The sequence below is a fragment of the Eptesicus fuscus genome, chromosome 4 (assembly GCF_027574615.1).
Source record: "Eptesicus fuscus isolate TK198812 chromosome 4, DD_ASM_mEF_20220401, whole genome shotgun sequence".
Taxonomy (NCBI): domain Eukaryota; kingdom Metazoa; phylum Chordata; class Mammalia; order Chiroptera; family Vespertilionidae; genus Eptesicus; species Eptesicus fuscus.
In genome coordinates, this window is record NC_072476.1 from 104744722 (window position 1) to 104768724 (window position 24003).

Genomic DNA, 24003 nt, shown 5'->3' on the forward strand with positions numbered 1-24003 from the left:
ATCTTTGATGGGGCATCAGATTTGTCTATGAATTTTCTGGCATTTAGGAAGATCATAAGCGACTCAGTAGCAGTGACCTAAAGAGCATTCCCTTTGCTCAAGGTCAACAAGATTTGTCCTGGAACTAAATCCTAAAGGATCATTGACTTACAGCATTTTAATAGGCGATAATAATTTTATAGATGAACTAGAGGCCCAGTGCATGGATTTGTGCACTGGTGGGGTCCCTTGGACTTGCCTGCAGACATCCCCCGAAGGGTCCCAGATTGCAAGAGGGCGCAGGCAGGCCGAGGGCCCACTGGTGCACAATTGGGGCCAGGGAGGTACTGTGGGAGGTTGGCCAGCCGGGGAGGGTCCGCTGGAGGGCTCCAGGGCGTGTCTAGCTCGTCTCACCCAATCCCCATTGACCGGACCCCAGTAGCAAGCTAACCTACTGGTCAGAGCATCTGCCCCCTGGTGGTTCAGTGCGCATCATAGCTACTGGTCGAACAGTCGCTTAGGCTTTTATATATATAGAAAAGTTCTATAAATAAGTGCAAATTCACTAGCAGCCAGTGGTGTTTTCCTTCCTACCTATAAAATAATAATATACACCTTAGCCTATAACTAAATCTTGGTTTCCTAAGTATTATCTTAAATTGCAAATATTAATTATTAATACAACTTAAGCACCTTTGAAATAATTTGTTTTCAGACCCCTGTAGGAAATGGCACAGGGTCCTGTGATGATTCTACCATGTGTCTCTTGAGAACACGATTAAGAAACTGAATGGTAACAAGAATTCAACTGACCAATTCCCCCAAATAAGTCACAATTCTTGATCAAGTAACTTTATACAAAAGGAACAAGGGAATTGTTGATAAATACAACACCGGTGTCGATGGAGTGTCAATTCCTCCATTCTTACATCTCATGTCGAAAATACTAATGGTTCCTGGGGCTGCCCTTAGGTGACCAGAGATCCCTCCTGATCAGCTTCCTAAGAGAGGAGATGGGACAAATGTCTTTGAGAAATACTTTCACTAAGAGGGTCTCTAAAAAATTTCACCTGATGGAGTTACTGAAATGGAAGAAGTTTATGCTGTGATGCGCTCTCTATACCACCTAGCCCTCCTGTTTTGTCAGCTCTCCTTCCCACTGGAGCGATGCTTGCATGATGAATGTGATGTCTCCTGCCACAGAGACTCGCATCAACATTAATGCTGGGCAAAAATCGTGGGGGGAAATCTCTGGCCCTTGACTTGTTTTCATTCACCCTTGAGATGATATTATTCTGATTACCTCGGCTATGGCTCAGAGAATAATTTCTCACTTGATGAGCTGTATTCATCACCCATTCAGAGCAAAGCCTCCAAAGGCTTAGAGATCAGGGCAGTTAAAGAACGATGTGAATCTTTAATCAACCTTCCAGTGTTTTAATAGCTGAAGCCCCATAACCAAAATGAAGAGTGATGAACTATCCTTCCCTATTGGAACATTCTCCCCCTCCGTCTCTTTCTCTGTAAATGGAGATAGAGAGTGACACTTAATAAGGGAAAGAACAGGAGTTTGAGATGTGATAGGAAACTGGAAATATATAATCATACACACCTGTGTACACATACACAAACACATATCTACACACACTATATCTATGTATGTTTAATATAGGCAATAAAACATATTCTTATATTCAGTGTTCTTAAACATAATATATATTCTTATGTTCAATTAGTATAGACAGTTATTTATTTCTCTAAGACACAATAACACTATTGGTGCACAATTTTAATTGTGGTTAAGTTGAAGTACACCAAGACAGAAACAAAACTTAATGAAATGGAATTCTCTAGGGGTTGTGATTACCTGTTTTTGCCTACTCTCTAGATGAATATCTATTCTGGCATCTTCCCTTTTATCTCTTTCTATTTGTTCTCCCTTGAGTTAGCCATGACATGATACTAGAGTACAAGCTTAGTTTTTGTTTGCTTTATTTAATAAGAATCATAACCCTTGTCATTCATTTCAAAACACCACAACTTGAATATTTCATAGCACTTTGTCTCCCTCAGGAAAAATAAACAAAATTCAATTGCTTTTTAGTTGCATCCTTTGATTTATTCCCCTATTGTTCAGGGTCCCATAGTCAATTTAAAGCCTTGAATAAAAGTTGACATTGCTTCAGTTTGCAAGGTGAAAAGAATTTCAGGAATTCCGTGAAACATTAATCAATTAAAATATCATAATATGCAAGATGGTAATTTTAAACTCCTTTTGTTAAGAAGTCATTTTCTGCTTTTAATTTGAGCAGAAAAATTAACTGCCTCACTACTTATCAGTATGACATTTTCAACTAGCACTATTGGCCTTTGTCCAGTCAAAGTAGCTGAGGACATTTCTAAAATACTCATCCCCATACCCCAGCAAAGGGATACTGGGGTTTGAGGGGCCAAGTGCTACAGCATCAAGTTGCCTCTTGGTCAGTGTGGGTAGAGGTCAGGCAGCAAGCTCTAGGATCTGCTACAGGGAAGAAAAGGCTTATTCAGAAATTCACTGATGAAACCTTGATGTTTTAATCACTGTATGACTAACAACATGGCTCATAAGAGGGATTCTTCATTCAAATCTTCAAGGATTCTCCTCTAACCCTCAGAAAATGGATTTAACTAAGCTTATGGTTAATTAATTTTGTTATCATTAATGAATTGTACACATAACATTTAATTTTAACTTACAAATAATCAAAACCTAACAAGAGAATAAGAAAAGATGGGAGTTGTTGCTATAGGGGCATTAAATTCCTAATGTGGCCTAAACATTTGACTCACCCACTTATAGGAACAATACTACCAGTAGAAAAGTGACTTATGTTTATTCAACTCGATCAAAATAGCAGACTTTTCTTTCTAAAGTTAAAGATACAAGATAATCATGGGGAATTAAAACTAAGAACTTCTTACAACTTCTAACGCATCTCTTCCAATGTGACAAACCATTGAGAAAACTGTGAGGTGGGCACTCCCCATGCTCCTCCACTCCGCCTCATTTCTCAGTGATCTCTGCCTTCAGGTTTCAGGTTTAGCATCTCACCAAACTGTGCCTCAAGCTCTAAACACACTTCTTCCTTCCTATGGTGACCTGCAACCTTAAATATCAGTATTTGATAAACTACTTGGCTTTAAGATTCTTTAGGGCTGATATTAACAGCTCTATCCCTCATGTGCTTGTGTTTTGCAAGGCAATGTTTAACTAAACATCAAACAACCTGGACAATCTAAAATTGATGTTTCGGGTAGCAGGTCAGGTGGTGTGGGAAGCAGTTAACAAAAAGGAAACATGGATTCTCCTCAAATGACCCCAGGTAGGCAGTATCACCTAAGTGTACAAACGGCAAGATCTGTTTCCCTGCACTGTGCCCCAGTCAACCCCTGACATCCACATAGATGGTGAAGACATTGAGCATAATGGCAAGCATTGTGGTGGCCAAGAGTGATTCAGGTGACACAATCTTCAATTAATGATGCTTGGAAGTTTAGTGAAAGACAAGGACCATGAGGACTAAGGGTATTAGAACTGGGTGGCCTCAGCCTCAGAGACCGGAATTTTTATGAGACATAGACAACTGTGGGGAGGCACCCGTGGAAGCAACAGTAGGGATTGAGGAAGATGTGGTCAACCCCAGCTCCCACAGCTGAACGGGCTGGGAATGGGGCAGTACCTACCTCCCGTAGAGACAACGAGAAACAGATCCAATGCAGGCTTGAGTTCAGACAAGGAGAGCAAGAGAATAGTCAGGGAGGATGTTGACAAGAGTTCCTAGGTCAGAAGTCAGAATTTCTGAGAGCTAACAGAAAGGTTTTGGAGGTAGAGGTGGAGCGAGCAGCCAAGTCAGGGAGAAGGTGAGCAGGTGAGTATGAGAACGGGCATCCAGGGAAGGAGAGATGACCAACAGGATTCACATTTTTGATGATGAACAAGGAAAAGTGAAGTGGACGGAGGTTTCACAGTGTCAGCCATGGCCCCGCAAAACCTGACAGCAGGGCACGACACAGTGTGTGTCTATCTTCTGACGTGCAGGGCTGCACAGTGGCAGCGGCCAGTAGGATGGGCGAGCTTAGAGGTTCATTCTACGTAAGCAACAGGAAGAGGCCAACATGGTCCCCTGGGCTGGGCCACAATCACCCCAGCTGTGCTTCTTCAGGCCAGTGTGGAAGGGAGAGGTAGCAGGGACTCATAAATACCTCTTCTGTTCAGGTTCCTCTCAGGGTCTGTGAAGGACTGAATCTGTAGGCGAGAACTGTCGTTCATTCGCACTCACGGGAATTACTAGTAGAGATGATGGCGGCTGATTGCAGAGCCTCATGCTCTTCTCTGAATTCTCAGGAGGTTTTGTTTGTGCTCCATTTCCTAGGCTTAACGGAGTCAGAAGTTCAAAATTGTATCCGGATTGAAACAACGAAACGCTTTCTTTTCTTTAAAAAAAAATATGTGGAACACCGGTGCACCACCAACAAGATGTCAGAGAAATATGAAGGTGACAGCCCTCTCCCTTTGCTGCCCAGGGCACCCCGCGGCTGACAGTAACTAGGACCGTGTTTCTCAGAAGTGTGGGATTTTTCAGTTTGCACTTATTTCAGTTATCTACCTCAGAGCCCTGTGTGTGGTGGGGAGAGAGTGCAAATACAGCGTCATTAGCAACATTTACAGGGGGAAATGGCTAAGGTTTTCTTTATCTTATACTTAAGTTGTTTAATTTAATTAATATTTATTGATTCTTCCCATGGGCTGAACCCAATATTAGCCATTGTGATGTAAAGATGGGTGTGGATCAGGCCTTCCTATCAAGAAGCTTACAAAGTAATGATATGTATAACCAGCCATTAAAAATACAGAGGGATATGCCACGGTGGCTCCATTGTTCGGGGCATCATCCCATACACCAAAAGGGTTGCGGGTTCAATTCTCATCAGGGCACATACCTAGGCTGCAGGGTTCCATCCCCAGTGGGGGCACATACAAGAAGCAACCTATCAGTGTTTCTCTCACATCGATGTTTCTCTCTCTCTCTCTCTCTCTCTCTCTCTCTCTCTCTCTCTCGCTCCCCCCCCCCCCCTCACTGTAAAACATATCCTCAGTTGAGGATTTTTTAAAAAGGATAAGACAGCCAAGCCAGACTCCTGAGTGCTGTATCTTGTAGGAGTTCTGCTCAGCTGGTCCTCAGGTGGTTCCCCAGGTTGATTGTTCTGCACTTAGTTGTAATTTTGATGTGGTCCTGGGAGGGGTGAGTACAGTGTTCACCTCTGCCCTCTTGCCCTCTTAGCTTTCATTTCTCCCTCTTTCTAGCCTCTGCATCCACTGAGTGATCACTCTACCTCCTTGATATTTCTCCTAGTTATCCTCATCTCTTTATTTCCATGGCACACACTCCATTTGTTTCCAACCTGGATCACCACAGAAGCCTCCTCACTGGCCCCCGGCCTCTAGTCTTGCCTTCTTTCGATCTGCCCACACATTTTCTGAGAGGAATCTTCTCTGAGGCAATTCTTATCATGAAGCTCTCATGCCTTAAGCATGTCATGCTTCCACAAAGCCTGAGAGGGAAGTCCCTGCCTCTTTGTCTTTGACTAGCTAAAGTGTGGGCAGTCCCCTGACGCAGGCATGCTCTCTTCCGTGCTGTGCCTTGTAAAGAACTCCCTTCTCCATGTAAAATTCTCCAGTTCCCTTACTTCCCCCGACAGGTTGCTACTCATTCTGCTCAGGACAAGGGAAGGCAAAATCACAGAAACTTCCAAAATGTGAAGCTTATCTTCTCATGGGGAGACAGATAGGGAACAAACAAAAATACAATATGTACTATAATAACTAGATAATTTAAAATATCAGCATATAGATGGTCTCCTTGCAGATGCCCATGTGAAGCATGAGCAAAATGAGAACTGGTTTGACAACCATGCATTCGTATTATATCAGAAGAAAAGAAAAAAGAGGGAAAAGGAGAGCAGCATGCATAACCCAGTAAAAGAAGGGATGCAGTTTCTATGCCAGTTTTTCCTGCAATAGAATAACTTAATCAGAAAGTTAATTCAATAAATTAAGACATCAGAGACAAAAAGACTAAATATAAGAATTGACTGAAAAGGAAGATTTCAAAACTACAGTACAAAGACAAATAAACACTGAAAACTATCACCATTTTAGTCTGAAATAAATGACACACTGCAAAGACAAAATATAACTGCCTATTTTCAAGGACGCTAATTCCCACATCTTAAATTCTATTTGTCATTCCATTTCCATTAGGTTTTCTGTAATAATTATTAAGGTTTGGATGTTTTTTTCTCTGCATTTATTAGGAATTACTTTAATATTTTCTGTATATAATTAACTTTGTTAATTTTATTTTCAGACAATTATATTTTGTCACTGTCAATTGGTATAAGATATATTGGCAAATATATGATTTTTCAACCATTCTTTATATGAAATATAAATACAAAAATGCTAAAATTTTCTTTTTATACCCTTCTGTATTATTTCACATGCCTCACTTTGAAAAAGATCAGACTACTCTTCATAGGGAGAGTATTTCCCCCCATCGTTCTAGTCATTCTAGACTATTTACAGTGGGGGCAAGGCTAATCCTTCCTGGCCCTGAAGAATCAACATCAAATTAATGGCATTAACTCTCACCCATATCACAGGCCTCCTTTTCATTTGATTGTATTTCTTTCTACTATTTCCTATTCCTCAGTTCCGATTCTTATGAGTTAGAGACACCATTAGTTAATAGATTGTTTTGCAAATCTATATAGAAACCTGTGCTATGTGTAGTAAATATCATCGCCTCTAAAGAAACACTGTGCCAACTCTTCACTTGAAGTTTAATTTCTTTTTCTTTTCCTTTGGTTAGTTGTACTTTTACTCCTGTCTTAAAGCACTCTGTCAACTTTGTTCTGTAGTCGGAAGTCTCCAGTGTGGCCGTCAACACATTGGATAGCAGAAGCCAGGGGTCTATAGCATCCCGGGAGCCAGACATATACTAATACGTATCAAAAGTGGGGGGCTGGCATCAGAGAGCAGGGAGCAGAGTAGTCAGGACTTGGGCTGCATTTGCATCCCAGGCGCCCAGTCCTCCCTAGGGGCGGACCACACTTTGGGGGCCAATTCCCTTCTAGCTTTATTGTCCAGGTTTACAACCGCACCTATTTCTCAGGATTGGGAGAACTGCACGAGATAATGTGTGCAGCTGATTGTGTACAAGCTGCTTAATACACGGCAGCTGTGGGCACTGTTGGCACTGCTATTCATAAACTGCCTGTGGGGATGAGGAGCGGTGCTCTCTCGCTCTTCTCTTAGCTTACTTAATGCCTCTACCATCCACTTCTGTGCAAGCAGGCTCTTCTTTAAAGGTTCGATTTGCAATAAAATTAAATGGGCAATTATTTTTAAAACACCTTGCAGGCTCGATGATGCAGGGAGCAGAGAAATCCATCTCCTTGGTCCAAGGCGGGAGGAGTGAGTACTCCGCGGCTTTGGTGTGGGAGAAGGGGACCTCGGGTCCTGACGAGAACGTCTTTTCTCAGTGGGTAGAATCGCTGAAGGATAATCCTGTTGTGATTGACTTTAAGGTAAGAATAAAAAGTGTGCTGGGTGAGAGAGCTAAAGTAGTTCTCTGGCAGCCCAAAGGAATGGCCACGCAACGCCTTTTCCATTTTGCTCCGAGATGATAAAGGACATGTCTTTCTTTAGTGTGCGTGCACAATGTTAAATTACACATCTATTGCTTTTGCTGTTCAAGCAGGCATTCTCTAATACATAGTTAGAATTTGCAGCATACGTGGAATATCAGGAAAGGGGATTTAGTGAATAAAACTGCTCAAACTTGCCTTGAGTAGTACTCTTCATCTCTCCAAGGCGTGCAAAGCATTTGGTCTCTGTAATTGCTTGCAACTTTTATTTGGTGAGCTCTCCTAAGCCTTCATGGATAGCTCCGGGGGATAAGTGGGATTTTTATGTGCATGTGGCTCTCTGGTTCTATGAACTTTGATTACATGTACCAGTCTTATATTTGTTGTCATTACATAAGAAGGTGATTTTTATTATTCAAGGAACACTTTGCCCACATATCAGACCTAGTGCATTTGGAACCAGTGTTTGCCTCAAACATAAGCACATTTTTTTTATTCTTTTTAATTTCTTTATTAATTAAGGTATTACATTTGTGTCCTTATTCCCCTATTAGCCCCCAAGCTCCCCCACTCATTCCCTCACCCCCCTGTTGTCTGTGTCCATTAGTTAGGCTTATATGCATGCATACAAGTCCTTTGGTTGATCTCTCCCCCTTACCCCCCACCCTCCCCTACCTTCCCTGAGGTTTGACGTTCTGATTGATATTTCTCTGTCTCTGGATCTGTTTTCGTTCATCAGTTCATGTTCATTATATTCCACAAATGAGTGAGATCATGTGATATTTATCGTTCTCTGCCTGGCTTATTTCACTTAGCATAATGCTCCATAAGCACCTTTTTTTAAATGCCTGCTAACAGGCTGTCCTGCTCATTTGGTTCAAATGAAGGCAGGAGTGCAGTCACAATGAACATAGATTAATGCACACGCAGCCTGACGATGCAGCACGCTCTCCAGGCTGTGGTAGGAAAGTGAGTCACTTTTGGCACTAGATAGTCATTCCTTTGGGGTTTTAAAATATTAATAAAATATGGGGGGATGAGGACAAATATGTGATACCTTAATCAATAAAGAAATTAATTAAAAAATATATTAATAAAATGAGCCCTGGTTTTGTGTAAGCCCCATTATTTCTTGCTGCAATTCTTTGCTCATCCTACCAGTGAGTTCATTTCTCCGTTTGCTCCCATTCTACACTTTCTCCTCTGGTTCCCCCAAATGCCAGTATTGCCCCTGGGAGAGCAAAGAACCCAGAGAGGCTCTCTTCATCCTCTGGATCTTTCACCTGGGGTCACACTCAGTGAGCTTTAGCAGGACATCCCTGCGCTGCCTAACCCCTGCTCACCTCGCTCAGTATTTTGATGCATGCATTTGCCGCTTAACACGTAACATGATGCAAGGCCAGGTAAGGGGCATCTCCAGAGCAGAATTTCCAGGGAACCTAAGCTCCAGGCACATCACACTGGCCATACTTCGGGGACAGCAGAAGCAAGCGAATCTTGCTGAGAGCTGCTGTGAGAAAGAAACGGAAAAAACTCATCCCTTTCTCCACGGTGCAACTGGCATAGATCCTATATTCTGCACGAACCCCTTTGACGTGTGGGATTGTCCATACCTTGGGAACTGGGTGGTGATGGCAGCCTAGGCAAAGGGACATGACCGTGACCAGACCTCCTCTCTAGCTCGCTCCCATCACGGACTTGGTACGAAACATCTCCTGTGCGGTGACCCGACGGAACAACCTCAGGAGAGCTCTCCAGGAATACGCAGCCAAGTTTGACCCTTGCCAGTGCGCTCCGTGTCCTAACAACGGCCGCCCCACTCTCTCGGGGACCGAATGTCTGTGCGTGTGCCAGAGCGGCACCTACGGTGACAACTGTGAGAGACGTGCCCCGGATTTTAAATCGGGTAAGTGTCAGCAATTCCTGGTGAGGGAGGCGTCTTTTCCCCTCCAAAAGGGATGCTAGGTGGGTCAATGAAAACAAAGACAAACTGCCATTTGCACCTCCCACCTTACGCAAACTCACAAGGAAGGTAAGCCTGGAAAAAGTTCAACTCCAAAGTCCAACAGCCCTGGATGAGCCTGTTGTGACCTGCCAGCTCTGTGGCCTTGGGAAAGTCGCCTGGCCTCTCTGTGCCTCCATCTGTTCACCCAGAGAATGGGGATAATGTCAGCTTGTATCCGAAGATGAATAAATACATAAAGGATACACAGCACAATGCCTGTAATATGACATAAAGAAATTAATAGAAAATGCTATAAAATACAATGTGTGTTATAAGCCTTTTGTATATTGTAATGTAGAATGAAGATGGCTTTGTGATAGGGATAAATTAAACCATAGCTGAAGTTTTCATACAGGGCTAAGTAATATTCCTGGTTACCTGATCCTCCTTAGAAAGGGGATGTGTCATAGGAGTAGGAAAATATTCTATTGCCTATAAACACACGGTTTGATATATATTCCACTCAGAAGAAGTTCATATTTATCATGTGTGTACACATATACATATGTGTGAGGTAAGTTGCGGTCGTTGAAAATGATTCGCAAACTGTGGCCATTTTATCCAGCTGTAGGGATCAGGGAAGGAAATCAGGTGGGGTCTCAGGCCCTAACTTCCCCTTATCCTCACAACAGCCCTGTGATATTCCACAAAGGACCACACAGCAGAAAAGTGGGGACCCAGGTTGGCCTGGCTTCAAAGCCCACATTCCCTGGGGTACACCATCACCGGGGGCGGGTCTGCCTGCCTTCCAGATGCGGTGGACGGGAACTGGGGCTGCTGGTCTTCCTGGAGCCCGTGCGACCTCACCTACAAGAGATCGAGAACCCGAGTGTGCAACAACCCCAGCCCGCTGCGAGGAGGGAAGGCCTGCGAGGGGGAGAGTCGGCAAGAGGAGCACTGCTCCATCTCGATCATGCAGAACGAGTAAGGAGCGCAGCGGGAGGGTGGGTCAGGCACCCGCCAGCACAGTGAAGGCATTACTACCTTACTGCTAAGCAAAGAAGTAACTGGAATCTTCCCTCTTCCAACACAGCGTGTTAGCGAGGCATTACACCTGCTGTTACCCTTTTATATAAATATTTGCATGCCACTCTATGTATAAATATACATTCAATATATGTGTGTGTGTATGTACATGTTTATTATATTATATGCACATATTTATTGTTCCCTTTTAGTGGACAAGCATGTATCAATGACGATGAATATGTAAAAGAAATAGACCTCCCTGACCCAGAATCAGACACAGGGTGTCCTCGTCCAGTTCCTCCGGAAAATGGATTTATCCGAGTAAGCATCCTGACCTTCCCTTCAGGTTTGGGGTTTAAAAAAACAAGATAGAAGTTTAAAAGTATGCTTTTTCAAAAGTTAGAGTTATTGTGTTCCTAGTTTAATAATCTTCTGTTGACCTAAAAAGTGGAAAAAGTGGTATTTAGAAACACTTTGCCACTCTTCCACCCTGAATTCCCTGGAGATGTCTTTAGACCTGATTGTTGGATCAAAGGATAGCAGGTTCCTTGTGTTACTTGGTTCCACCAATTCACATGCTACCCGTGCATTTATGTGGGTGGACAATGGCACTTGAGCATCACAAGGGTTGGGGTGGCTGTAAGAACCTGCATCTATTTCATTATGATCTGTGAGATGGAGACCTGGTAGTGGAAGTGCCGCCCAGGGGTCCAGGTGGGGCTGGTAGAAGTAATGACACTATGGAAACAGAGCTTTGCGCATGTTTCCCCCGGAACTGAAAGGCGTGCTCCTCGGGAAGCTCGGAAATGCAGGACCTTTGCACAGAGGACTTTCTACTTGAGTTGGGTCTTGAGAGAAGGGAAGAAAGTGTTGGGCATAGAGCAGAATTAGCCAGTCAGCCAGGTAAAGACACAGAGGCATGAGAGAGAATAAATGTTATATTCAAAGAACAGCAGATGTTTTGTTTTGCTAGGGGACAGGTTTTACAGGAAGAAATGGCAAGAGGTGAGGAGGGTAATATTCCAAAGCAAGTAAGACCCATTATAACTGAAAATTTTAGTGACTCTCCCTCCGACACACACACACACACACACTTACACACACACACACACGCACGCGCGCGCACACACACACACACACACACACACACGGGAAAGGGACCAGTTAGAAAGTTGTCCTTGTAAGAGATTATAAATGTATAAATGCCATAAACAAAGGCAGTGGTGATGGCAAAGGAAAGGGGGACTTGGAGAGAGATTTAAAAGATGAAATTGAAAGGACTCTGTAACTGAGTAGATACAGGAGTGAAGGAATCGAAAGAAACCAGATGACCCCAAGGTGTTGAGAAATATTATTCATAGCACTAATAATTTGCTGGTTTCGGTGTTAATTCTAGAATGAGAAGAAAGTGTACTCCATTGGGGAAGATGCTGAAATCGCATGCTATACCGGATTCAAGCTTGTTGGGTACCAGTACTTCAGCTGCTTGCCAGACAGGACCTGGAGACAGCTCGATGTGGAATGCCAGCGTGAGGCCTGCCCTTTCTCGTGACCGCTCTAAAGAATCAATGCGCCCAAAATAAATAAAGCAAAGTCACCATAGACCAGGACATTTTACTACTTTTTAATAACTCTGGTGGAAAGGGTTAGTGAAGCAGAAAATAGGACTCATCTGCTAACACCGGATTTCAAAGCATCTTCAGGTGTCAGTTCTGGCCCTGCATGTTGGCCTCATACACACAGGCTGGCAAAACACGTGCTTAAAGAGAAACCCAGGAGGTCTGCTCACTGCTTCTAACCACAGACATCTGCCTAGTCCGATGTCCAAAGTGATGCAGACTGAGGAGTCCCAGGAAGTATCGGCGATTGATGAGTCCCTTAGTGTATCGGCGATGAAGCTGCATGGGAGAAGCAGTTTTCTCCCTGGAGCACTTCACATCCTTTCCTGAGGAGGAGTGTGAAGGCTCCACGCATAGCTGTGCTCCAGTAAAGTCAAAATGAGAATCAGACAAGGCTCACATGGGGACTCCAAAGAGCTATCATGGGACCCCGTGAGGCAGAACTGAGACCAGCTGATGGTGGTTATGATGATCGGTTAGAATGTCCTGCCTCTATCACTCACAATGCGGTGACTTGCTTTTGGGCAAAGGAGAGGGAAGAAGAAGAGGTTCCTGTAATATAATGAAAGGTGGAAGTGCCTGGAACCTATCTTAGAAGGGAACCTCAGACAATGGAGCTAAAGGAGGGTCTCAGGGAAAGCCTGGGATCCTCAACCCCCAGGTTCTCTGATGACAAGGGGGCATTAAAACAGAGCGAATGGAATGAATTGCATTAAAATCACCTCTTGCGTTGTATAAAATCGGCCTACATCTGGTGTGTATTCCGCTTCACTGACGCCTCTAAAATTTTTCTGCTGCAGTGACACAGTGCCTCAAGCCAGTTGTGCAGGAAGTTCTGAAGATCGCACCGTTTCAGAGATCATATGAAATTGGAAAATCCATTGAGCTAACCTGTCCCAAAGGCTTTGTGGTTTCTGGGCCATCGAGGTACACATGCACTGAGGATTCCTGGACACCGCCCATTTCAAACTCACTCACCTGTGAAAATGGTGAGTAGCAGCTCAGGATTCCCTTTTCTCTCATCTACACGCATGTATGCATATATACACATTAAATATATGTGTGTGCCTAGAGAGGGGTCTCCCAAGGTTGGTAGCATAGCATCTACCATGGTGCTATTTCTTGAGTGTGTTCTGGGAGGGCAAAGCAGGTTGTGTAGAGGAGGAGGTCAGGCAGAAATGAGAAGTTATTGGTCAAGTGGATAGCTTCAAATTTTAGAGATCGAGGTTATGTTTCTTTTTCAATATACTTCAACATTTTGAGGAAGTGCAAGCTCACCCATAAAATCAGAATTGATAGCTAACTGAAAATTAAGTTAGAAGGGGAGGTCATGAAAAAAGCAGTACATACTACTTTTTAATAATTTAAGCATTTTATTTTAACTTGAAACATAGGAATACACACTTATTCGCCAATTTTCTGATGTACAACCAATTTCTATTTTTAATGAGTCATCTATTTTATCTGCTAACTCTGCCTCAAGTGCATCCACTTCTCTCCATTTCTACCTTGGGGACTGATCAAAATCACCATCTTCTTTCACCCGAACTACTACAATAACCCCCTAGATTGTCTACCCACAGCTCTCTTGACCACTCTCCACACAGAAGCCAGAATTAATTTCTTTTCCAAAATCCAGTTCTGATTTTGGCACACCACTGCTGCTTAAAACCCATCAAAGACTTTTCACTGCTTATAAAGTAAAGATGGAAGTCCTTCCATAAGCCCTGAAGGACCCTGTACAAGGTCATACCTTGTTCCGTGCGCTTGTTTTTGTGCTCTTCAATTACCCTGGTCTTCAGCTCCAGGAAAGTCACATGCTGCCTCGCTTTTTAGCACTTTCATGCCTGATATTTCTTTTCCTTTCCTGCTATTTCCATCCCCTTTTCTCTTATCATTTCACCATTTCTAACTTTCCAGCTACATCAATTTCCTTGTTTATATGCTTTCTCTTTAATGGAACTAATAAGGATGGCAATTCTATTTGTATGAATGTGTTTGTTTGATTCATGTTTATCTTCCTCCATAAGACTATAAGCTCTCTGAGCATAGGATCTGGGTCAAATTTTGCTTAATACACTACCCCCAAAACCTAATGTGGTGCTGGGAATACCATAGTTTTCTCAATAAATATTTAGGAAACAAGTGAACAGAAATTTCACCAATTCCATTTTCTTTAGTTGTCTGAACTTAACAGCAATTTTAGGTTGGAAAATGACAGTGCATGAGAGCTAGAAAGGACCTTTTTGATGGAATATTTCACAACAGCTTATTTGGAAAAGCCAAAATGAGATAAATGAGAATCTTTTACCATTGTAAAAGATAAATTAGAATCTTTTACCATTGCCTTTGCTCCTAAAATCAAGTTTTCACTTGGAATCTATTCCATGCACTGGACTTCACTCCTTTTTCTCTTCTTTCAGATTTTATGAGCAAATTAAAGGGCCGTTGTCAACTAGGACAAAAGGAATCAGGATCTGAATGCATCTGTATGTCTCCAGAAGAAGACTGCAGGTAAGAGGCGCTCTGTGAAGCGTGTTTGGGAATTGGGAAGGCCAGTCTAGTATAGCCAGCTTGATGGAGGGACTGAGCTTCTTTTTAATTTTATTTTATTGTTTAAAGTATTATAAATAGTAGTACATATGTCTCCTTTTTTCCCCCCATTGACCTTCCCCTACCTCCAGGCACATGCCCTCACCCACCCCACCCCAAATGTCTTGCATCCATTGGTTATGCTTATAAGTCCTTCAGTTGATCTCTTACCTCCTCCCGCCCCTAACCACCCCCCAGCCCTCCTGCTGTAATTTGACAGGCAGAAGCTTCTCTGCCTCTGTATCTATCTTTTTGTTCACCAGGTTATAATATTCTTTATTATCCATAAGTGAGTGAGATCATGTGGTATTTTTCTTTCACTGACTGGCTTATTTCACGGGGCTGAGCTTCTTGAATCACAAACATGAAACATATTAATTTTTCAAATAACTGATCCCCCCTGTGCTCAACTGAATTCCTCCTTTCCTACTGGTTGCAAGCTTTCTCATCATCTCTCAGCCCAGTTCCCAAGTTCTCATGGCTTTTGTTTATTAAAACAGTCTCATTTTTATTATAAATACTTATTCCTGTCTATTTCTAAACTTCAGATTCAGTTATCTCAAAGCTTTCCTCTTTCCCTAAGTATAGGGCAAAGTTGTGACTCCAAAAGTTTAGAGTAGAGAAAATGGTGTGAGCATGGAGTTCACACACACACACACACACACACACACACACACACATACACCTTTGTCAGTCTATTTTTTCATGTAGGGGCAGGGCATAAACATTATATATCTTCATGTGACTGCCATGAATAGTTAGCTATCTCCTCTTTGTTGTTATAACTGTCTTTTCTTTGCATGAAAAAAAACAAACCAGGAGTGTTGAGGTTATTTATTATTGAAGGTCTACTTTCAGCTGAAATTAATGCAAAGTAGCATTGGTTTCAGATAAATTTTTGTTTCTCTATCTCACACAATAAATCCAGAGGTAGGCAATCTAGGGCCAGTGCGATTACTTGCCTATTTCAGATAGCACTGAGGCCCCTTCTGCTCTCTGCTCTGCCCTGAGATTGCTCTGCTGGAAGAGGATGAAAGGAAAGCTGAAAACACACACATTCCCTCCTCCGAAGGAGAGTTCCTGAAAGACCCATCATTTGCTTTCATCTCCTTAATCTTCTCTTATTCTCATGGCCACATGTCTCTGCAAGGGAGGCTGAAAATGCCATTCTTTGGCTGGATGTGCAGGCATTTTTTAATAAAATTAGATCACTGGGGAGGAAAAAGAATGAATCCTGGGGTAAGAAGCCAGCAGACTGTGCCCAACTGTTGCACGTTAAACACTGAATAGCTCTCATGTTCCTCTGTGTAGCAGGGGCACAAATGCTTATTCATTCATTCATTCATTCATTCAAACACTACAGCATCTTTTTCTGTGTAATTCAGCCCAAAGGTGGCTCTATCTACCCTCCTCAGTGTCCACCACAGTGGCCCACCATGCAGCTTCTCGCTGCTGGAGTCCCCTCTGGGTGGTACTTAAAGCATTCACACTGCCCATTGAATCCAGGGGAAACTTCTGTCTCTATCTTCGTAATACCAAACCATGAGAATACAGACTGTCCTCTGGAACTGTCTGAAGTTCTTCCCTACCTCTCTAGCCTCTTTCTGTAGCCTCAGTTCTCTTTTCTATGGCATTAAAGGTGTCTGGGGGAGTGGCTGGCCCCAGCCGAGGTGTTCCAAACTTAGTGAGTGGCCTTTTCCTCTCAGCTATAGGCTCTAGTTCCTGTAAACAGTCTTACGTGCTGGTGAACTGATTGTTAATTCTAAAATTGACATCAGAATAGAGGCTCTGATTTGGAGTGACCAAGGAGTTCTTGACCTCTCAGTGAGACAAGGGCTATGGCCGCTGGTTAATTCTCAGTAGCAGGATTCATCAACTATTCATCAAGTTAACAAAGAATAACTTAAAAGTGCATGCTCTTAATCATAATACAAACCCACTTGCAAAGCCATGTAATGATATACAATTCTGGTGCTGCAATTAATGAGTATTACTGAGCTCAGAAAAGGTACAGATGGACTATTGTGGGCTAGGTCAGTCAGGGTTAGTTTCAACGTATAGGCAGGAATTGAGCTGGACACAGATGGGCAGAAAGGAGAGACAACGCAATGCTGATTGAGCAGGGCATGGGATGACAGCAAAGGAAGAATAATCTTACCAATTTAGAAAATGATCAATACAATTTTCAGATGATATAGAAGGATTAAGGGGTGGGAAAATAATTCCAGAAAGGCAGGTTGCTTTGAATAAAAATATGAAAGATCTTTTTAAGAATTTAAAATTCACTTAATTCAAAGGCAATTGAGAGTAATACCAAGATTAAGATAAAAGTTTTGAAAGATGAATCCCAGAGCATGCAAGGGGATGAAAAGAAGAGAAATTGGAGGGTGGGGAGAGCAGGGGAAAGATAACTGGGTAGTAAGTTAACATACTAAATTGGCTGGATGCCATTTCTTGTCTTCTGGTCTTCATGTGTAAATGCTTGCTTTCCTCTCTTGGGCAGCCAATATTCAGAAGATCTCTGTGTGTTTGACTCAGACTCCAACAGTCACTTTACTTCACCAGCTTGCAAATTTATGGCCAAGAAGTGTTTAAATAATCAGCAATTCCATTTTCTACATATTGGTTCCTGCCAAGACGGTCCACCGTTAGAATGGGGTCTTGAAAGAACAAAGCTTTCATTCAACAGCACCAAGAGGGAATCCTGTGGCTATGACACCTGCTACGACTGGGAAAAATGTTCAGGTAAGTGCCAATGGTGACCACATACTAGAAAAGCTCTCGCCTAAAATTCATCTCAGCTAGTATATCTTATTTACATTCATACACTCTTAAAATGAACCTTGCCTTAATCAGAAATAATTCCATTTTGTTGTAAAAATATTTATAAAGTGATTTAAACAGAAAAGAAAAACATAACCCACCCACAATTAGAAATAACTGCTTTGACGGTTCTGGTATAAATCTTTCTCATCTTTTTGCTATGCATATATAATCAGCACCACCCTCAGACCCCAGTAAGAAGAGTACACATCCTGGTTTCGTGCTTCAGGCACCCTTCCCCTCTCCCAGCTTTAGAGGGTGTGTATCTGAATTGTCTAAGATTTCCTTTGGCATTTGGGACCAGCTGGGGCCAGCAGAGGTAGAGGGCTCTGTGCCTGGATTGGGCTCCTTGTGGACACCAATTGCTGAAGCAGATTCCTCAAATTTTTTATGTCCAATTGTAGGGCCTGGAACCAGCCAAGGCTGGCTGTATTATTCGGGCAGGATACCCTGAACCCAGACAGGGACCCTCATAGATTCAGGCACTGTTTCTCTGACCCTCTCTTCCACCATGCATGGGGTCAACCAGATGTTCCAAGACTATAGCATCATCTCTGGTTCAAAGCTAGACCCATTCCCAGAGCAGGCTGATGAGCCAGCAGGGTAGTCTCTCTCAAGATTGCTTAGAATTGGACTGCTGGTATGGTGCTGGCACTCTGATTTGGAGTGATTTTAATAATTTATATAGAGAAGCATTCCATAAAAAATTTTTTCTCCAGGGGTTTCCCTGATTATATTACAAATTTAAAAAAATAAGATCATACTCTAAATCTTATTTTACATATTGCTGCATTTCATTTATATCATAAAACTATTTCCATGTCATCATATATTATTCTGCTACATAATTTTTAATGTCTGCAAAAGCCTATATGGACATTTTGTGATTCATTTAACCAATCTTCTGTTAGGCATTTAGATTTTTCCCAGTGTTTTGCTATTACAGACAGTGCTGTGATAAACAAATCTATCACAGATAAATCTATAATGTTAAATTATTTTCTTAGGCTATACCTTAGAAAATGGAATTTCCAGTTAAATATTATTTTAAATTATTAAGTTTCTTGTATCAACTTGCTTTCCAGAAATGTTTTTACCATATTGTATTCCTATCTACAATGTATGATAAAGACTGCTCTCCCACACTCTCACCAAACCTGGAGTTATCGCTCCTTTATATCTTTGCCAATTTGATGTTTAAGAAGTGGCGTTACATTTCTATTTTCTTTAAAGTGTATTGACTATTGGCATTTTATTTGTTAATTGCTTGGAAGCAGAATTTCACAGCAGTCCATATGCTCTAAGATGAAGTTTGACCCTGAAATAGCCCACCTGAGCTTCATACAATATATATATATAAAAGCCTAAGCAACCATCTGACTGTTTGATGGTTCATCTGGTAGCTATGATGCGCAATGACCACTAGGGGGCAGATGCTCCAACCAGTAGAGGAGGGAGCCTGATTCCTTGCGGAATCAGCCAGGGATTAGGTTGCTGCTGGGGCATTGTCACCCTGAATCTGCTTCACCCACACCTTGGACCCAGGGAGCCCAATTCCAGGGTGTGTCACCCGAGAACTGCCCTCTCACAATCTGGGACCCCTTGGGGATGTCAGAGAGCCTGTTTTGGCCCAATCCCCACAGGCCAGGCCTAGGGAACCCACTGGTGCACCAATTCGTGCACTGGGCCTCTAGTATACCTATAAATATAGGATTTGAAAAATAGGATTTAACAGAACTCAAAAAGGCAGCAGATATCCCACGTGTCACTCTTCAAAAGCTTATTTTAAAATGAGGCATAAAGTATTCAATAGACACTTGTTGAATTGTTACATGTAATTTTTACTAAAACCACCTTACTTTTGGAAAAACGTTACTGTTCCCATTGACTCCTCTTTTGCTTTCCAGTCCAATGTTCTTCAAATCAGTCCTAGAAAAGGGGAGAGGCCTTATTTCCTAAATAAAGTTTCATCCTGTTCTACTTAAAGCTGATTGTCGAGGCTCAGCTCCCTTGACAGGTGGCAGGATGGTACTCATGACAAAGGGTAGACACAGGAGCCATGGTCAACGGACCATCCGATGGTAGCAACTCAGGAGGTCAATGTCTGGGGCTCCAACCTTTCAGCCATGTTGAAACAAGGCAATTCACTGTGAGAGACAGCAAACCAGGGCCCCATATGTACACTGCCTAATTCTAAACACTATTAAGTCATCTTCTAGATGAACACTGTTATTCATTCTTTCACTGCCTGACCAACACCATTATCCAACTGACATCTCTCTCAGAAACAATAATTTGTGGCAGGGGAAAAAAAAAACTGCCAGTGTTATACAACATCATTTTAAAATCTAAACATTTTCTTTGAAATTTGTAGTGTAAGAACATTATTGTCAAAAATACATACAGAAAATAAAAGGAATTTGGACAGAAGATCAAATCAAAATGGTAGCTCAGGCATGCTAGGGATGTGTTTAGTGCTAACTTTCACCCCTCCTTATCTATCATGGAGAAGAGGTCTTCATCAGATTCCGCTATTGCAAAGAACCGGGGGGGAGGGGGAGATGGAGTGCTACTTTTCCACAAATTATTATTTTTAAATCTGTCTGAGTAACAAATAAGCTGCAGCTTACAGTTTCATAAAAATCGGTCTTTATTGTTAGGTCTTTGTTGTACATATGTCCAACATCCCCAGTCCCCAGGAGTCAAAGTTTATCAAACAAGAAAAAAACAAACAGTAAAATACTTGAATACATGAATGTTGCTCAAGTTAATCACCCTAAAACATAAATATTTCTTAGTAAGAGATGGACATTGTTTAAAGTATTGTTTGGCCCTGCACACAATCAGACAACGGAAGCACGTCCTCCCCAGTAGATATGGTCTGCCTCTGGCAGCCTCTTTAATTGCTAATTGTCAATGTCACAGAGAATTCGAGTCAAAAAAGCACTATAGACCAGCATCATTGTATACACCACAGCGTTTATAAAGAAAGAGAAAGTCAAACATTGTATTTGATACCCGCCCCACTCACGGCAAGGTGGGAGATTATTAATCCTGAGTTGAATTGAATGTCACTGTGATTAAATTGTGTACTTTGCTACTCATTTCCTTCTCTTTCTAAAACAACACAAGAAAAAGTTTAAAATGGAACTTCAAAGTGACATGAAGTTCACTTTTCAAAAGTTAGAACACAAACGATTTTGCAATGAGCCGGTTTTTATGCATATTAAGTGTTTTGCCTGAACTTCAAAAGTATCCCACCTTAACTAACAAGAGGGGGAGACTTATTCGGCACACAGCCCTTTGGTATCTAATAGAAGGAAGTCACTGTACAAAGTACGATGAGATGTCTGAAGATAAAAGGCCTTTGTACACTGGCACTGTTCGCCGTAATAGGAGGAATGACTTTACACAGTGCTTGCCTGAATAATTTTAATGCAAGGCCATAGGCGATGAGAGTTGTAGGGGAGATAAGTATCTTCGGGGCCTGGGCGGGTTTCACAAGGTTGAAAGCATGAGAACTGAGTGTTGAAGGATGGACTAAGGGAGGTGATGGGAAAGGGCTCTGGTACTGGTGCTCTGAAAACAACCTGGCGAAGAGCGTTTCAGCCGCAACTAGACTGAGTGGTGACGGTGGCCTTTCCAGAAGCCCAGGGAACTGGCTTTCTCTTCAGAAATGGAACAGCCTGCTGTCCTTCACCAGACCCCATCCTTCCTGACAATGGACAAGACTTTCCACAACTGGAATCTTCTCCAGCAGGTTGACAGGAGGCATAGGAGGGAAAGTGTGCTTTTTCATGAAATTTTCCTACCGAGGGCAGAAAGCCTGAACCTAAGAGTATCTCCCCACTTCCTTGCCCTGTTTTCTCCCATCAGCTGAGGCACACGGGATAGAATTGACATCTGCCTTACAAACGCTGCTCTGTTAATGAAACCGCTGCTGGGTGTCAGGCTGACTCATATGGTGGCAGCAGTCATTTGGGTTTTAAAACCTGCCTTTGCCACGTACTAATTGTGGGACCATGGACAAATCACTTAACACCTCTGAGCTCCATTTTCTCACCTGTATAATTAGTATGCTAACAGATATTTCATGTCTATTGTGAGGATTAAATGAAATAAAGCATGTAAAGTGGTTGGCCTATTAAATGGGTTTTATAGTACATGCTCAATAAATTGTAAATCTAAATGTACGAAGGCCGATGAGAAAAGAACAGAAAGGACTAACTGATGACACTGTGGAAATGGGCTGGCAGGATGGAACTGACTGTGTGGGAACAGTGAGCGAGAAGGAGGTGTCAGAGATGACCCAAAGCTGTGTCTTGTCTTACTGGCTTACTATGCACTCTGCTCTCTTACACGCAGGCCACGCACGCCCTTCAGCCACAGTTGCGTATTGGGTCATTGCCTTTGTTTCAGCGTTCTCAGTTATTGCTAACCAAGGAGCTCGCCACTCTGGGGACAAGTTAGGTAAAATCCCACCCTGAGAACTGTGGTGATCACATTGTCTCTCTCATTTGCAGCCTCTGCTTCCAAGTGTGTCTGCATGTTGCCCAACCAGTGCATCAAGGGTGGGGACCAACTCTACTGCGTCAGGATGGGGTCATCAACGAGAAGCAAGACAGTGAACATCTGTGAAGTAGGAACTGTAAGATGTGCCAACAGGAAAGTGGAAATACTGCATCCTGGAAAGTGTTTGGCCTAACACAGTTACCGATGAACAGATTGACTGTCCAAAAATACCCCCTACAAAAGGGCATTCTGGTACAAACAGCAGACTGGCATGCTCAGAAGTTATTGACAAACTCTTTTGTATTAGTTTCTTATAATTATTCTCCCTGTCTTTCCTGTCTTAGCTTCCCCTCCAGCCCATGACACCCTGCAGCATATCCCTAGGAAATACCTTGCATATCAATCTAGTTAACTCTTCTGTTCATGTTGTATTAAAATGATGAAATTTCAGAGGACCTTTGAAGCCTGTGGTATTAAGCACCCTCACAAGTAGAAATAAGAACAAAAGCCATCATTTTCTTCTATTAATCAATAAACATAGAAATCTACAACTTGTGAAATACATTTTTTAATTGTTTTTATAGAGGAAGGGAGAGGGAGAGCAAGATAGAAACATCAATGCTGAGAGAGAATCATTGATCTGCTGCCTCCTGCTCACCCCCCACCGGAGATTGAGTCCACAACCCAGGCATGTGCCCTGACCGAGAATTGAACCATGACCCCCAGTTCATAGGTTGACACTCAGCCACTGAGCTGCATCGGCCAGGCGAAAAACACATTCTTGAAAAGCAACCTTCATGCATCCATTCAACAAAGAGTTCTGAATGGCTACAAGGTGCCAAGTACTGGGAGGCAGCCTCCCGGAGGAGATCCTGGAAGGCGTGGGTCCACACAGGGGAGTTCTCCCTTGACAAGCACACAAGACCGATTCCTGCTCAGAGCGTCCCGAGCGCAGGATGCTTGCAAGAGCAGCCAGCGCTCTTGGCAGGGTGAGAAGGAAAAAGATAGGTGCAGCGCTTTCTCCATCTGAGTCCCAAGGCGTAGGGAAAAAATAACTTTTCTGGTTCTCCTGGCTCCGCAGGCAGGAGCACAGAGAAGAGGAGAGGCAGGTGCTCTGAGGCCACCCTGAATCTTGGATGTGAACCTATAGAAAACACCAGAAGGAGACTGGCTGCCTCTCCCAGGAAGTTCTGGGGCAGAGCGAGTAGGAGAAAAGGAAAGCATCACCCCAAGGAAACACACAGACCACCAGTAACATGGAACTAGATTTAGTAACAAGTCTAGAAGTGACACCCGTCATGGACTATCCATCAGACAACTCTGGGCATCTTGCCTAGTCCACTTCCTTGCTTCCAACACCAGAGGACCAGGCCCAGCAGCTGCAGGGGAGGGCAGTGTCCCGGGATGAGACCTGCCCCTCCTCCTCACTTCCATGAGGCTGGAGGGCTTGGAAACTTGCCAAAGCAACCCTCCTCCCTCCCCAAGTCCTCTGACCCACAGGCCTCATTGATGCTGGAGGCGGAGAAGGTGATGAGGTGTAAATTGGAAATGCAAGTGGAGTCTTAAGCTGAACCAAGTTCTAAAAACAGAAACTGGCCAGAAATGTACATGATGTGTCCCAGATTTATTTGAGGCAAGAGGAAAATGGAATTGGGCAGAGCATAGAAAAGCTGTGTTTGTTGGCTAGGGCTGCCATAACAAAGTACCGCAAGCTGAGTGGCTTAAAATAATGAAAATGTATCGTCTCACGGTTCTGGAGGCCAGGAATCTAAAATCAATGTCTCAGCAGTTCCCCCGGACACTGTAGGACAGAAC

The 24003-nt window shown here is 42.9% G+C and overlaps 1 protein-coding gene across 1 annotated transcript in view; it reads left to right on the forward strand.

The window, feature by feature from the left end:
* The window catches only part of C6 (complement C6), a 42154-nt gene extending 19613 nt beyond the window's left edge, over nucleotides 1–22541 (forward strand). The window contains exons 8-17 of the mRNA XM_028131284.2: nucleotides 4392–4514; nucleotides 7442–7608; nucleotides 9349–9574; nucleotides 10426–10597; nucleotides 10852–10963; nucleotides 12039–12171; nucleotides 13062–13250; nucleotides 14685–14775; nucleotides 17357–17598; nucleotides 22200–22541. Coding sequence (XP_027987085.2) covers nucleotides 4392–4514; nucleotides 7442–7608; nucleotides 9349–9574; nucleotides 10426–10597; nucleotides 10852–10963; nucleotides 12039–12171; nucleotides 13062–13250; nucleotides 14685–14775; nucleotides 17357–17598; nucleotides 22200–22381 — 1637 coding nt within the window. The 3' untranslated portion in view covers nucleotides 22382–22541. The remainder of the gene's footprint in view (nucleotides 1–4391; nucleotides 4515–7441; nucleotides 7609–9348; nucleotides 9575–10425; nucleotides 10598–10851; nucleotides 10964–12038; nucleotides 12172–13061; nucleotides 13251–14684; nucleotides 14776–17356; nucleotides 17599–22199) is intronic.
* Nucleotides 22542–24003: the final 1462 nt, after the last annotated feature.